At 41.0% G+C, this 15,914-nt stretch overlaps 1 protein-coding gene and 1 non-coding gene across 2 annotated transcripts; one reads left to right on the top strand and one right to left on the bottom strand.

Annotated features, from left to right (window-relative positions):
- Positions 1 to 3,781: 3,781 nt before the first annotated feature.
- Positions 3,782 to 9,027, top strand: DNAJC12 (DnaJ heat shock protein family (Hsp40) member C12). Its single transcript, XM_010227606.2, has 5 exons — positions 3,782 to 3,907; positions 4,995 to 5,073; positions 6,840 to 6,979; positions 7,476 to 7,674; positions 8,895 to 9,027. The coding sequence occupies exons 1-5, from the start codon at positions 3,830 to 3,832 to the stop codon at positions 8,987 to 8,989; spliced, it is 591 nt and encodes a 196-aa protein (XP_010225908.1). The 5' UTR covers positions 3,782 to 3,829; the 3' UTR covers positions 8,990 to 9,027.
- A 5,937-nt stretch (positions 9,028 to 14,964) lies between these two features.
- On the bottom strand, positions 14,965 to 15,046 carry TRNAS-UGA (transfer RNA serine (anticodon UGA)). The gene has a single exon. It is a non-coding gene; the product is annotated as a tRNA-Ser (tRNA).
- Between the last annotated feature and the right edge of the window lie 868 nt (positions 15,047 to 15,914).

The raw sequence follows: 15,914 nt of genomic DNA, 5'->3' as shown, positions 1-15,914 counted from the left end.
CAGAGCTGACCTGAGAGCAAGAGGAGAATTTTGGATTTCATCTCTTGCCAGGGCAGTCAGCTCTCTGCGGGTTACCTGTGAACTGTTTTTTCAGCTGTTTTTTGAGCTGTTGCTAGGGTTCCTTGAATGTTGCTACTATAGTTAACCTCTTGAGGGGCAAGAAGGCTCTTGTGGGGGTTATTAATGTGTCATAAGAGCAGAGCCCTGCCTGAGATTTGTGGGAGAGCTGCTGGAGCAGGGCTGGCTCTAGGACATGCGCAGCTTCGTCCGCGTCCCTGTTCCCCGTCAGCACATGTGCTCCTGGCCACGGGGAGCTGCCTCTGTAGTGACCTCTGCTATGCAAACACTCCCTGTAGCGGCGCTCTGACACAGGGCAGCCTTGATGCTTAAGCACAGGCTGTCATGGTGTAGTAAACAGAGTTGCCACACATGGTTTTCATTGATTATTTTGTCTCTTTATACCTGGAAGTTTTGTCTAGACAGGGTTTGACTGTGTCCCCTGCCTTTCTGATGTCCTCAGGCCTAGAGAGCTCAGTTCATCTTCCAGGTATCCAAGTGTCCCTGAACAACTTCAGCGTACGCAGCTCAGGAAGCTGCCTTTAGGCCATGGCTGCCATGTGGTGCAAACAGACTGTAAACAACATTTTAAATTACAAAAATAGTTAACTGCAGACCGCTATGTGAAGTGTTGTCCGAATTGGCTTTAGCAGTATATCATGGGCTTGCTTGTTCCTGAACTGAGCTGCCGTTAATCAGTTTGCTTTCAAAATATCAACTCTGAACTCTTAAAGGATAAATATTTGCTGTAGCTGCTTTCTTTTATTACTGAAGAATTACCTGTGTACATAAATGCGTTGATCTAAGCTTTATAGATAAAAATGTAAATACTGATTTTTGTTTAATGTGCTTAATATCATAAGCTATTTACAGAATAGTTCTAGTGAATTTATTACAACAAAATATCCAAGTTTAGTGGCAAAGCTGAGGTTAGGCAGGCAGAATTTATCCTTTTCGGGCCTTGATATTATCAGCTTAAAAAAATAGTGCACTTCTGGTTAAAACGATTGATACTTGGTTTGCACTCCAAAAGTTGTCATATATAAAACTGCTTTTGTGGGCAGTAACTGTGAGGTAAAAAAATCTGTATGTAATCTACATGAAGGAAACCCCTGGATAAACATACTACTATGGAAACTATACACACATGATGATTTTGTCAGCTGTAAAGGAGAGGTGTGTCTTGTAATTTTGGAGAGTATTTATGGGAAGAGACTGTTCTAGCAGATAAAATGGCACACCTGAGGAAGTGCCAGATCTAAAGCTTTCTGGAAAAGGCAGTAGGGAGGAAATTAATTCAGGTTCCTTAAAGTCAATGCATGTTAGTAGGATTATAGAGTAGTTCTTCCTAGATTGGGAAGCCAACTTGGTGCTGTTCAGGTCCTCTGATGTTTCTGTAGCTCTAAGCATTTGCTGGGACAGGGACAGAGCGGGAGGTGCAAAGCTCAGTTACATTATGCCTTGAACTTCATGAAAATGTTCTCTTTGTCTTTGAGAAGCAAAACAACTCAAGTCAATTATGAAGAAATGATACTGGGATAGTTTCAGGTATTTTACGGGAATAAAATCCTGCTTAATTCAAACACAGATTCTGAGATTTTTCTGATTTGTTTAAAGGCCTGTTTTGAACTTCTGAAAGTTGATGTTCTGTCACACTGTTCTGTTCCCTGTTATGTTACACTGAACCAAGGCTTCATGTCACGTTTTGGGGACTCAAAGCAAGCAAAACTGCAGATACTGTAGTGCACGTGGACAGAAGCGGGTTGTTTGTTGTTGGGTACAGAGAACAAATACCAGATTTCTTCATGTTCTGCACTGTTTGTACGTCCTGAGCAACACCAGGCAAAACACGTGTGCCATCTCCAGCAACCTGCTGCTTTTGTATGCAGCCTGTTCTCAAGACATGAACTCTGTCTTATGAATCATGTGCTGGTGCTCTTACCTTCATTTTCAGCGGAGCAAATTGGTGAGTCCCAGGGTTTGGCCTGCGGGGTCCTGCTTAGAGCTGCACTTTGCCTTACAGCACAAAAGCTGCTGAAAACCAGGGAGAAACAGGGTTAAATATCCTTCCCTTTCACCTTGCGCAAATATGCGAGAGATACTTGGACAAAAATGCTATGTCAGAAGTGCTGTCATGGAGCAGGGCCAGGTGTTTGTTTTGTGTCCTCCCACAAAGTACAATCTACTTAAATATTTACACAATCTTGTACTAAAAGGCTTTCTTCCCCCCCCCCCTTTTTTTTTTTGATTACTAGGCTTTTGTGGTTTGTTATTAAATTAGGAATGGGGGAGGGAGGGATTTGTAATTGTTAATTCTTCCATGTGGTTAAAAATTGCATCCCTTGTTTTATCTACTCTGAGAAATAGCGTAGTTAGGATTTCTAGTGGATTTAAGTTGTTCCACTGAGACTTGTGCTTTGTTGTATAAAAAAGTAGATATTTAATTTTAATGGATAATTATATACGTAATAAAATTAAGTTATGTAATATCCATAAACTGAAAAAATAGTTGAAGTATGGTAAGACAGGTTATTGGTTCTCTATGTACTTTATATATTTTACTATTGTATTAGAACACCTGAAAGCACAGTAAAATAGTAAACGTCAGGCAATATAGCCTTTGCATTAAAGAGAAAGTAGTAGAAGGCTAATATATATTGAAATACCATTTTGAAAGATTAATAATATTATAAACCAATAATAAAAATCAAGCAGTACGAAAAGTACGAAATAGTCTTCAGAAAGGCCACTAGGTTCCTCAGGGATTAACACACAGCTCTTCTGGCCACAGTCATACCCTGGGCATCTGTTGCATATGAACTATCACCTACTAGGTCACTGCATCTAAAATTGAATAAATATTCCAGACAAAATTTATAAATGTTGTTTTGAAGAATCAGCGATACTTGATGATATTCAATGTCTTGCATTACAAAGCTCTTATAAAGCAGAAAGAGAGGGAAATAAAGGCTTATGTGGATGGCCAGATTTACACCTAGGAATTTGTGGGGTTTTTTTTGTTTTTGTAAATCAGTGAGCAGATGGCTTCTAGGAGGGTAGGGTAAAGTATATTTGTTCTCTGTGAGACTGAGGCCTCGATCATCAATTGCCAGTTATCAGTCTAAGGCATTGCACTTCAATGTAAGATGAGTTTTACAAGGTATGGTTCCTACAGACACAATAAAGAGCTTCAAGACAGACTTGTAAGTAATTGTGTGTGAGTGTTTCTTTTGATAATGGACTGCAAGTATTTTGTTGTCTTTTCACAGCCTTAGCTTTGTCAGACAAAAGGTGATGTACAGAAATGAAGAACTGCTTCCAGGACTAAAGAGCCACCCTATTTGCTTATAGTGGGGACACAGAGAATATGTTTTAGTGCGTGCAGGTCCCAGCGCAGGCACGTGTGTGAGTGCATGCCTGACTTGACGTGGCTGGTAGGATGAAAGTCTGAAACACAGCTCAGTTCTGCTCAGCATCCCGAACTCTTTCCAGCCTGGGCGGTTGCTTTGACAACTACAAGTCCCAGGGAGCTTTGCCACCAGCAGGTTTGTGCAACCGGATCGGCATCCTGGCGGGGCCAATGGAAAGCAGAGATTCCCGGGAATTCATGTGTCAGCTCCCACTATTAAAAAGCACTGGGGAGAGCCACGGACCTGCGTGGCAGTAGCTCATTTCCCTCAGCTACTTGTGGAGCTGGCCAGCAGCTGCAAGTTCCTACTCGTGATTTACTCTGCGCCACCTCGGCTCCAGGAAAGCCGCCAGACTCATCCCCATGGACGCTGTGTTGAACTGCAGCCCAGGGGACTTGGAAGATTATTACCACTTGCTGGGATGTGATGAGCTGTCCACGGTAAGAGCCTCCTTGTGCTACTCCACAGGCAGGTCTAGCTGAAATGCATCCTTAACCTTCTTTATTGCTGCTTTTAGCATTTCCTTAATGCAAAGCTCAATATACAGATCATGTTAACATCCCAGAATAAAGCTTGTATGAGAAATGCTTTATAAAATTGACTTTTGTTATAGATGCAATTAAAATGATGGTTTATTCATTAGTTACATTTAACACGTGATATGGTTATGTATTATGAGCCAACTGCATACCTTTGAAAGCATAAAAAACGTTTCGGAATGTATTTGGTTTTAAAAGATGATAAAACTTATGTATGTGCAACTAGTGTGGTGAGTGTTTGTAGAAAAATGGTAATGCTACAGGGTAACTCATTTTTTTAAATAGATACGCATATTAATTTAAGTACTCATTGGTTGTGAGGAAAAACACAGAAATAAGAATCTCCTTACTTACTCATCCTAAGGACTTTAAATTTTCAAATACTACCTTTACAGATTTGTTTGGGAGCAGATACGTGCTATTTCATATTTTATGATGAGACCTGTTTAAGCAACTGTTGAATATTCTGTAGCAAATACAGGCATATTCCTCCCAAAAATGTCTTTATAACATTTTTTTGGTTAGTCGGAGTTAGTGGTATACTAATATTTTTAATCCAGCTGCTCTGTTAAGTGGGATTGGTTTTGAATTTTATAAAGAGAGCTTAATTACCCTGCTATAATGAATGAGGTATTATGTGTGGAGAAGTCTTCTGCTCATGAAATCGTCAGGGGCTCTCACGAGTGCCAATGGTTACATGTGGGGAAGGCACCTCTGTCTTTTCCAGCGGCGCTGGGCGAGCATCGCGAAGCCGCGTGAAGCTTTTCCCGAGGACGCTCCTGGCACGAGGTCCCAGCAGAGGGCAGCGCTAGAGCTGTGGCTGTCACCTCTGCGGTAACGTTGTGCTTGTAATAAAGCTTGTAAAATGAACAAGCAAAAGCCTTTTTGTGCTTGCCATTGTGCCTCCAAACTCTTTTCAAAAAGGAAATTGAAAGATCATTTCTGTGTGTATGTATTTCCTCACTTTAAACCTTGATATTCTGTTTAGGTTGAACAAATTCTTGCAGAATTTAAGGTTAAGGCCCTTGAATGTCATCCTGACAAACATCTCGGAGACCCCAAAGCAGGTATGTGTTCTTCCCTGTTTAATCCCCTCTGCCATTAATATGACTAAGATATTAAATTCAGCCTATTAAACATGAAATTAAATATTATTTTCCCCATATATTCCTGCTGTTGTCATGTGCACTGAGTATATTGCCTTCTAACAGCAATCTGTAATATTGCTACACTCCTGGGTGGTAGAGCAGGAAGGAGCATGCTTCTTCGATTACTTTTTTCCTTAGGAGTTTTCTTTTTTCTTTCTGCAGTAGAACATTTAATTCAGAAACTCTTTTATGGAGTATCTCCCTTTTTAGACATATGAGGTTGAGCTGCTTCTGTGCTTGGCAACAGTCAAATGCCATAATTACGTCAACTAGGTAATTGACGTCTGCGAACAAGCGCGTCAGGAACATATTAAATGTACTTTAGTTTCTTTTAATGTAATTTAATAACCGAAAATAAGGAGAAGCTAGCACCAGAGGAGCAGCCATGTGTCTGCAGAGCAGCAGTCAGCATCTGAGGTTATGAAAGCAGGCGGTTCACCAGACCCAAACCATGACTGCAACTGTTATTTGAAGACCATTTTACCCGTTTGTAACTAATCTGGACATCTGGTTACATATTGCTAAAATAGGGCTGTTCTGATCTATTTATGGCTGAAGTTTGCAGAAGTAGCTATTGAATATTGATTTCTATTTGAAATTCTAGTAATTACAGCAGAGAAGTAGAGACTAGGATTGATCCCATTGCATGTCCCCCTGCCTCCCATTAACTCAAACCAAGTAACACACAAAGAGAAGCCAAGTGCCAAATATTGGAGCAACTTTGTTAATATGTACTTCAAATGTCATTTCACAGTACTAAAATAAAAATTTACCCTTTTTAATTACTTCATCAGCCTAATAAAGCCTAATCAGCCTAATAAAAAATAATTAAAAAAGACTGTTTTTATTTGTTCAAAATGAGTCACAGTAGATAAATGCAACCTAATAGAAGCCCCCTTTTGCTTGGTGTTTGATTTATGGTTCTTGGTTTGGATTGGTGTTTGGGCTCAGTGTATTTTGGAATAAATCTACTTTGTGAACTGGAATAAATGAATAATAACGACATGTCACTATAACATGAGTGACTCAGATAAAATGTAGATCTTTATAGCCCTTGTTCAAATAGTAACCTGCAACTGCAGCCTTAGTAACCAGTTAATGAAAAAATCTTGCAAAGACAGAAGTGTTCTCATGCAACCCAGTATTCAAGATAATATTTTAGAATATATTGAAAAAGGTGCTAAATTAATTGCACAAGTTAGTTATTTTACACCTTATTTAGACTGCTGTGCTTGCTTGTAATTCTTCCTTCTCATTTTTTCCCCCCGATACTTTCATGGTGTTATGTGCTGCCCCGACTTCCTTGCTGCTGTGCATATAAGTGCGTACCTTTTAGGCATGCTTTTTCTAGTTTAATTTCCATTTTAAAATGCTTTTTGCAGCCTTTAGCCTGCTTTCTGAATATGTTTCCCCAAGCTTAAAATTTGGAAAATTCCAAATCAGCCAACAAAATGAGCATCTTGGCACTCATTTGAGCCAGACATCAAATGTCAGCAGAAGGTGCTACTGCTCTCAAGGCATCTAAAACCCTGCGCGGCTGCAAGCAGATCAGCCACAGAGCTGCCACTCAGCTCTCTTCCTCTCTCCTCTATTCTCAGCAGCTGCTGGCAGCTCCCCTTGCGCATGCAAACTACTTCCATTAAAAACAAGCGTTGCCTTTAGCATCTTTTTGGTCTGCCTTCCAGTGGCAAGTTTTCAGAAGCTGCAGCAAGCCAAGGAGATCCTCGCTAATGAGGAGAGTCGAGCTCGCTATGATTACTGGCGGAGGAGCAAAATCACCATTCCCTTCCAGCAGTGGGAGGCCCTCAGCAATTCCATGAAGACGGTGGGTGTTTTTTAAGCTTGGACATTCTTTGATTCTTGTAGGAACTTTTTATCTGTTTTCAAAATTGGATTAAATCTAGCACCTTTATATAGCATATTCTCCTTTATTGATGCTAACTGATTAAATAATGAGCTATTTGAAAAATCTAGAAGCTGCTTTCTTGCAACTTTGAGCCTCACAGATCTTCGGAAGGGCCCTATGAGGCTGGTAGGGTGATTTGTGACAGGGTGCTTTTGAGCACTGTTGTTGCCAAAATGAAGTCAGGCTTCAGTTCCTCAAAACTGTTAAGTTCTTGAGGTGCCACATTTAAATACTGTCATCTTCTATACTGTAATCTTCTAAGTCCCATAAACTCTTAAAAAGTTTTTGAAGTCATACCTGAAGAAATTGTAGACAAAAGACCCCTGAGTACTTTACAATTATTTGGTGCACTTCTGCATTTTGTTCTTCATCCCCAATAGAATTGTTTCTGTTTGTTATTTTTGCATTTACTTAGTCAATGCATTGGGCTGTCCAAGGAAAGAAGGACCAGATGCTGGAAGCTCCTGTGAATAACAGCAACAACATAACCAGTGAGATTTGGACCTCACAGATTGAAAACAGTGAGGATGGATTGTCAGATGGGATCAGGGAGCAAGGAGATGTCGCAATTCCTGATGCGAAACCTCTGTCCTCAAAGAATCCGGACTCCCCAAGTAAGTGAAACCAGCAGTTACAAAAGATTGCAGAATCCAAAAACTGCCCTAAAATGAGACTTTGTCATGAGAAATTCTTTTCCAGAATAATGCATTCAATTAGTAGCTTTTTTTTAAATGTGGCTTTGGGTTATTCTTTTTTTCCCATGTCACTTATTTTTTGTATAATTTTGAATCTTTCAGGTCTTTTCTTTCACTTCTTTTTTTTTTGTTTTTTGTTTTTTGTTTTTTTTTTGTTTTACTAGCAAACAAGCACACAAACAGAAAAGGAGAGGATGCCTTAAACCAAAAAGGAGAATTTAGTTTTCCATCTTAATCAAAAATAAAAATGTTACTCGAATATTTCCAGCAGTAGTATGCATATAACTGCTTGCCACTATTAAATAAAGCAGCTAGATGTTACATTCCTGTTTGTTTGATCCAGCACTCAAAACTCATGCATAGTTTATAACTGTTAAGCTGAAAAGGAGGATGAAAAAGGAGACTTGAATTCCTTTGTATTTGATCATAAGTTTTAAACATACTTATACATGTACAACATAACTATATGTGTACACTAGAATATCTCTTTCAGAAGCTGTCTGCTGGAGAGGCAGTTATTTTCTGTCTGTTTGGATTAATCTAGACTTGAATCGCAGTTTACTTCCAAAAGGCCGATCCTCTGTGTTCTATTTGATGCTTCGGTAGTTTCATAATCTTGGCTTTATGTTATCAAACTATTATTAAACGAAGTGTTGTAATTTCTTGTTTGATGAAACAAACAGGAAATTAAACTGTGAGGGAATAAAACCTAACTCTGTTCCTCTTACAGGTAGGAAATTTTGTCTTAGTATTTTCTGATCTGAGTATTCCTGACTGTAGTTAAGTGTCTCACTTATTGACTAATCCATCTGAAATGTGGAAAACATTATTTCTTCCCTTTATGCTTCTGCCTTTCACATGCTTGGAGACTTATCATGTCACCTTCTTCAGGTTAAGCCATGCAATTCATTCCCTCTTCTTTATAAATCATATTTTCTAGGCTGCTCATCATTGTTGCTTTTGTCCTTTGGATTATGTCCAGGTGACAGGTATCTTGCTGCTTGGTGCTTGCTTGATGTGTTCGATGGTGCTGTGCCAGTCAAGAGCACGGGAAGTGGACAATTTAATTTTTTTTTGAAGATATGTTTATTTTTTTGCTACATAACTAACAATTCGTTGGTCTTCTCTTCTTTCCTCAGGATTTTCAGAGGGAAATTACTGGCACTTGCGTTTCCGCTGGTCAGGAGACGCTCCATCAGAGCTGCTGAGGAAGTTCAGAAACTACGAAATCTAAAACGCAACATTCCTGACAGTACATGATCCTGTTCAGCAGCTCACTATTTTTCTGTCAGCGGATACATGTTATTTGTATCTTAACTCATTCATTGCTTTGTGAATGTTACCCCATTCAAAGGTATCTTAATACTGATCTGTTAACCCACATCTATGAGCTTTGCAGATAGAGATCTTTTTGTTTAATCAGCTAGCAAGCAGAACCCTTTTCAGTATTAACATGGTGTTGTGCATAGCTGTCTAATATTTCATGTACTGTTTCTTGTATTTTAAGGTAATGTAGCAAGTAATATTTTTGTCGCTACAGTGATACTATAAAAAAACTCTCAGTAAAATCAAAAGTTACGGTTAGACTACAGGAACTCCCGATGTTAAGCCAAAAGATAAATAATGATGAACCTGAAGCAAAGCTAGGTTTACTTCTGTTGCATTGTACTTAAAATAGTGATTTATATTGCAAGTTAATATTATTAATGCACTATTACAAGCTTAACTTGTCAGATAATTGTGATCTTACGGTGGAAATAAGAACACGCTTATCCCAGAAGACAGCTGTGATAGATCAAGCTCTCCTGGCAACTCAGTTGCATTCTATGTTAATAAGTAAGATTTTTGCAGCACCTGTTTGTTTTGGCAGGCAGTTCCAGGCCCCCTTTTCTCTGGTTAAAAGCTTGCTTCTCACCCATCTGGATGCCCCTTGTTTGTGTGCCAGTATTGGCCTGGGACTTAGAAGCAACTCCCCCCTGCTGTGGCTTCACAGCTAGTCTCATCAGGTTGTGTGTGGTGGGGAATGAAGAACTGGGTCTGGTCAGTGTTAATGTGTATGAATCTAACATAAAACACTTACGTGTCAGACAACTTTTCACATTCTGTGTTGTATTTATTTATTTTGTATTTCCTTTGTAAACAGTGTCAGTTATACTTTTTTGAGTAGCAAGTCTTTGTCAAAACAAATAAAACAGCATATGAACAGAAATGGTCTCTTCTCATGTATTGAAATGGCATCCTCCACCCACCATAGACCCCACAGACCGCCCCCCCCTTTATGGAGTCCTGCTATGAATCCTTAGCAGCCTCAGGGAATGTCTGATCTGGAAAACCAGTCTCCTTCCCATGTGGAGACAATATGCTGATCCAGCCCTGGGGTAGATGAACATGTGCTCACTACTCTTCTGCTGTACTTCTCTTTTGCACCTATTTGCTGTAAGTTAAACACAAGCACCTGCTGCTGCAATCAAAATAATATATATGTATATAAATTTATTTCACTAACCTTATTAGGGTACTTGACAGTTCTCTTTACAGGGCCTGGTGCCAATGTTAATTCTAGGTGTATTTGTACTGATCTGTTTATGGAAGATGAATTTTATTGCTGTTTTACCATTACAGCTACATTGATGTAGCTTTCCTGAGGTCAATAGTGATAGCTATTTCTATGGCCCATTCCTTATTTAAGGGATCTGATTTTTGTGGATTCTGAATGCTTTTCCTTTCCTTACTTTTCAGCTAAAAACATTAAGATTAATATTAACAATTCTCTGCTAATATCTGCTAGATGTGATTACATGTCTTCTAGTACCACTTTCCTTCATATATAGGATGTGTTCAGTAAATGTTTTTCTTTTTAAACCAGTTTAATCGAGGAAGGTCGAATAGTAACAGCAGAAGAATCGCTAGCTTTTGTGTGAAGGATACTGAGCAATAAAGTATATTTTTCTCTTTAAAAACGCTGCAAAAGCAAATGGTTGGAATATTGGATTAAATGGTATCTTAGACTCTTCCCTCCTCATTTCACTTGCTCCTGAAGGTAAAACGGGCCAGCTTGATGGATGATTTAGCACCTAACAGGGCAGGGGTGATTGGGCCCTACAGGACAGAGACAGGACTCCTTTGGCAAGGGGCTGTTCAGGTCTTTGAACAGCATCACTATTTCTCATGTCATTATAACATATCATTAATCAATGATTACATGGTCTATTCTGGCAAAATGGCATCACCTCTTCATTACAGATAAATATTTGTGTGTGTGCAAGAACCCTAGCCTAGGAAAAAACAGTAGCAACTTACTTTTTGTAGTGTCCCTGCTGAGAAGGGATACTTATTTTTATCATAGTAAAGGGGTCAGATTCAGTGCTATCAGTTGGTTCTCTAGTACACTAATGTACGCATTTCTTCTATTTACATATGCATATACATATGCATAGTTACATATATACACACTTACATATGTCTTTAGAAAGGGTCTACTTTTCTATGTTTCTCAAATGCGGATGCATACGAGCCCTGAGCAGCCCTGTGCATTACAGAATAGCGCCTGAGAATTTAGAGCAGCTGTAAGGACTTAGTCTGGCATGAAAATAAGCGGCTCTGAGGAGTGAGTCTGCACCTTCCAGGGTCTAGTCAAGGGTGTAGATTAAACCTGATCCTTTTGGGCTTGTGAGGGCTGATAAGACTTCATCTGACAGCCATGAGATAGCAGATGTAGGCGGCAAGAAAGTTGATGATAAGGATGATAAAATATGGAAAAGAGGCTAAAACTTCATTCTAGGTCTTTGAAATTGTATTGGCCAGTTTTGTGACATCCAGAGACTAGGTGCCTGCTTCTCCGGCAGCACACAGTGAAACCGAACAGCTGCGGGTGTCCTTGCATTATATAAAGTTCAATATCACTCTAGTATTAATTATTGCACTAATTCTGTATTTTAGGCAAAAGCTAAAAATTTAAGATTGAGAGTGTTCTCGGTCTTCCCAAACTTTTAGGTCCTCACAGCAGAGTTAAAATGATGATGATGAATAATCCTAAATCCCTAGTCTGAGTAATGGGGGATGACAGACAAGATTGTATCCTGACTGCTTGTGCTTTGTTTTTAAGAATAAAAGGTGTCTGCTATATGCTCTAGAATAGAAGCAAGTGTCCTGATGATCAGAATAGATTCTGAGTAGCTTTAATTTCCTGAGCACAGACATTGCCTCCTTCTGCTTTGCTATCTTGAAACAAGAGACAAGACTGCTGGGAAGGCAAGGAGAGAAGCAGTTATGAAGCCGGTGAAATTACACAGGAGAAGATAAAGCAGCTCCGTGAGCCAGCAGCCCCCGCTGCCACCAGGTGGGATGATATTTATCAGCCTGCTTTGGCTGGGTTTTATTGCTGTGGCTCAGTGTACGTGCCTGTCCGGCCGTTGCCAGTTTCCAGGCCTGTGTGTGCTGCCGCGCGCTTGCCTTTTGTGCCTTTGCTCTCGCCTCCCTCCCACGTTAATGAAGCTCAGACTCTTCATCTGATCTTTTCCTCTCATCGCTGAAAGGCTCCTGCCTGAGTCGTCACTGTGGTGCACGATGGAGGGGCTGGGGAGTCACATACCTTGGGTTTGCCATGTACACCATTACCTGATACAGGTGATGCCCATCCCTACAAAATGGGACTTGCTGCCAGCGTGTGAAGGGTTTCCTGGGCAGCTCTGGGTGCGTTGCAAGCTCCGTGGCTGCTCCTGGGAGGCACACAAGGCCTCTTGGCACACAAGGTAGGCAGTTCGGTGCAGAGGCAGGGTTGGTCTTGCCCACCCATCCTTACGAAGCTGTGTTTCCTTGTCCCTTGCTCCTTCTCACCCTGACACCCTGACAGCCAGTGTGGGGAGAGGTAACCACACGCAACACGTAGTGTGTTACCTGTCGCTGCAAAACGGAGCTCAGACGCCCGGGGGAGAGGAGGGAGCCCAGGCAGAGCTTTGTGGTGGGGATGTGTGTGCAGCTTGGTCAGGCTGCATGGCAGGCCGTGCTTGCTTCGGTAATTAAAAAAACACCAGAAAAAAGCACAATTGAAATTAAAACCGTATGGTTCTTCCTGTGTACTGCCTCAGTGGGAACATTTTCATAAATCTTGTCCAAGTGGGAGGGTGGGAAGTAACTTGGGTGTTCACTGCTGCTCTTTTGCTTTTTCAGCTGCAAGTTTGAGGGAAAATAAGTAAGAAGGCAAAAAAGTTTCATTAAATGCAAATATTTTTGCTGCCTTTCTGAAAGTCTGATTTTTTTTTCATTTGCTATGTGAAATTTAAAACAAGTATGTGTTTTGCTGTTGGTTGTTTGAAGTTTCCATCCCCAGCAAATTCTCAATGGAAAGGATGTTTTGAAGATGAGAACTTCATAATAAATATTTATCATGTTCGTGCTTTGTCTTCTATTTTATCAAAGCAATGACACATGTATATGGAAATAAGACACTTACTTAAAGTAGTCAGCTTGTAAAAAAGAAAGTGACTTTCTCAGTGATGCAGTGGAGAAGGACTGAAGCTTGTCCATAGTGTTTTGTATTTTTGCTCTTTCAAAACTGCCTTTTTATTAATTTGGAATGGTATCAAAAACACTGTATTACACAAAATGTTCTCATTTCTTCCAGATTACAATGCAGGATGGCGTTTTAAAGTCATATAACACCAACAACAAAAAAGTTTATATTCCTAACTGGTTAAACAAAGCCAACTTTTATGTGTGGAAAATAAGTTTCTATATATGTACATATAAATTATTACTGAAAATGTGCACGGTCACTGAAGAGCTTGGAGTCTTTCAGAGTTACTGCTGTCTTGTGCTGCTCTAAGCACACCATTTAAACTGTGCTGCACAGGTGAGCCGCAGCATGATTAAGGGGTATAAGAGTGCTGAAATTAAAAAAAAAAAAAAAAAAACGAGTTTCTAATGCAAAGTTGATTTTTGTTAGGCATGAAATCTATTTCCAACCTCGATTCTGCGTTGATGCTGAGTTCATATACAACCTTTAATATTTTTGCAAGCAGCCTGGCAAAAACACAAGAAGCCGAACCTGAACTACCCAGGATGGGGAGCAGGTCTAAACATTTGACCTACTGCCAGCTTATCCTATAGTTTGTTCATCTGTTTATGTATTTTTATGCATTCTGAGAAAGGATCTTGCACTTGCAACATGCCATGAGAGGAAGGCATTTTTCTGGCTGGGAAAGGGCCCCACTGCCCCAGGCGCCGGCTCCTCTGGCCTCACACCTCCTCCAGGGACAGGGCCACAGTGAACCCGGCTCTGCAGAAATGCTTCAAGCCCTTGCAGAGGGGGCCACACAACATTGCTATGGCACCTGCCTTATAAGGTAATGATCAATCTGCATGTGCACTTGTCCTTTTTAGAGCAATAAGAGTCAAAGTAGCTGTTTCCACCCTGGCCTATGTATTTTGGCTTCGGTGGAGGTGGCCTGTTTTCTTATTTCCGTCCTCTTCATATATGAGTTTGCAAACTTTTCAGCTCTTCACTATGCATCAGACCCTTCCAAGTGATGAAAGGTCAGCTGAACGTGAGCAGGGAGGCAAGTGAGAGAGCCCTGTGTGCATCTCTTCTCTGGTTACTAATTGCATAGTACTGTCTGTGGCTTTTGTCCTCATTGCCAGACTGTGCCTGTGTGTGCACAATGCACCATAGCAGGCTCCACACCTGTGCAAAGAGCCAAAAGCATCAGAAAAAGATGACCAAGAACCTCCCAGGTTTCTTCATGTGAGGGGTGTTGCAATGCATTAAGTGCAGTGGCTGTAGTGTGCTGCAGGCAAGAATTTGCTTATTTTGCATCTGCTGCAAGCTACGGGTGAGGGCAGAACATTAGCCCTTTGGGCAGAGCTGCATGCGGCTGCATGTGTGCAATGAGTTGCCTCTGTACTGAACTTTGTGTTGGGATGGTGCATTCAGCTGACTGGGGCATTGGAACAAAATGAGCTTTGGTAAGATCAAGTGCTGATTTTCATGGGCATTCGAAGTGAAAAGCTGGAAATTGATCCTGGAGACCTATTTTTGCTCCAGTAGTACTTTAAATTTCAGGATAAAAATAGGAAAGGTGTGTGTAACATGGCAGTGAATGAGCTACAATAGGATAAATGCTAGGGAATTCGCCGGCTGCAAATAACTTGCTGCAGTAAGAGCAAAATTGGATGTTGGAGCAAAGGGAAAAAACACAGACCCCCGTGGGCCGCAGCGAGCAGGGTTCGAACCTGCGCGGGGAGACCCCATTGGATTTCAAGTCCAACGCCTTAACCACTCGGCCATCGCTGCTGCTGTTGCAAAAGGTCCGCGCCGCTCTCCTTATTGGGCGCCACTGACGCGCCAGAGCCCGCCCCCACCGCTCCGCTGCCCAATGGGAGGCGCCGCTTCGCCGTCCTCCGCGCCGTGGCGCCGCCGCTGCCCCGCGCCGCCGGTTCCGGGCCGCGTTTGCGCGCCGGGAAGAGGCCCACAGAGCGAGCGCGCCCGCAGCGCCCGCGCCTTTACCCCGTTTACCGGGCTCCGTGCGGCCCTCCGCCACTAGAAGCCCGAGTCTGTGGGGCACTGCACTCGTTTTTGCAGGCGTGTTGCACCCTTTTCTGTTTTTGCTAACTTTGTCCTTCAAATTCTTATGTGCACCATGTGGCTACTAGATGCGAATTACTATTTTTGAATCAGGCTTATTGAGTTAATTCTTACTATACTGCTGCTGGTGCAATTAACTAATTTGACTTTATGTACATCTTGCAATGGGTAAAAATACTCATTTCCTTTCCTTTTTTTTTCTTTTTTTCCCACAGATTTATTTAAGTTAGGAATTTTGCCCTAATTTCTTCCTTTGTCATAGCTTTTACTGCTTCTCTCCGGTACTCCTTTTCTTGACTGAATTATTAAAGAAGCTCTTCTGTTTAAAATTTTGGTTATCTAATACATATAGATATGTAATGCGTTTTAGAATAATGCTTTTGCAAGCTGAGAAAATACGGAAACTATTAATCATGTACAGAGAGATTTTGAGCGGTGTAAAGAAAATATTCAAGAGAAAATCAGAAATGGGTTTTTTTGTGTTTTTACACGATCCGAATAGCAAGCAAAATCATCTCAAATGGTATCACTAAAATCTGTACTATACAAACTATACTAACGGCAGCTCCAAGCTCCC

The sequence above is a fragment of the Tinamus guttatus genome, unplaced genomic scaffold (genome assembly GCF_059628265.1).
Source record: "Tinamus guttatus ecotype Peru unplaced genomic scaffold, ASM5962826v1 Tinamus_guttatus_pri_ptg000023l, whole genome shotgun sequence".
Classification (NCBI taxonomy): domain Eukaryota; kingdom Metazoa; phylum Chordata; class Aves; order Tinamiformes; family Tinamidae; genus Tinamus; species Tinamus guttatus.
Note: the sequence above shows the minus strand (reverse complement) of the source record. Positions and strands in the feature narration are given on the sequence as shown.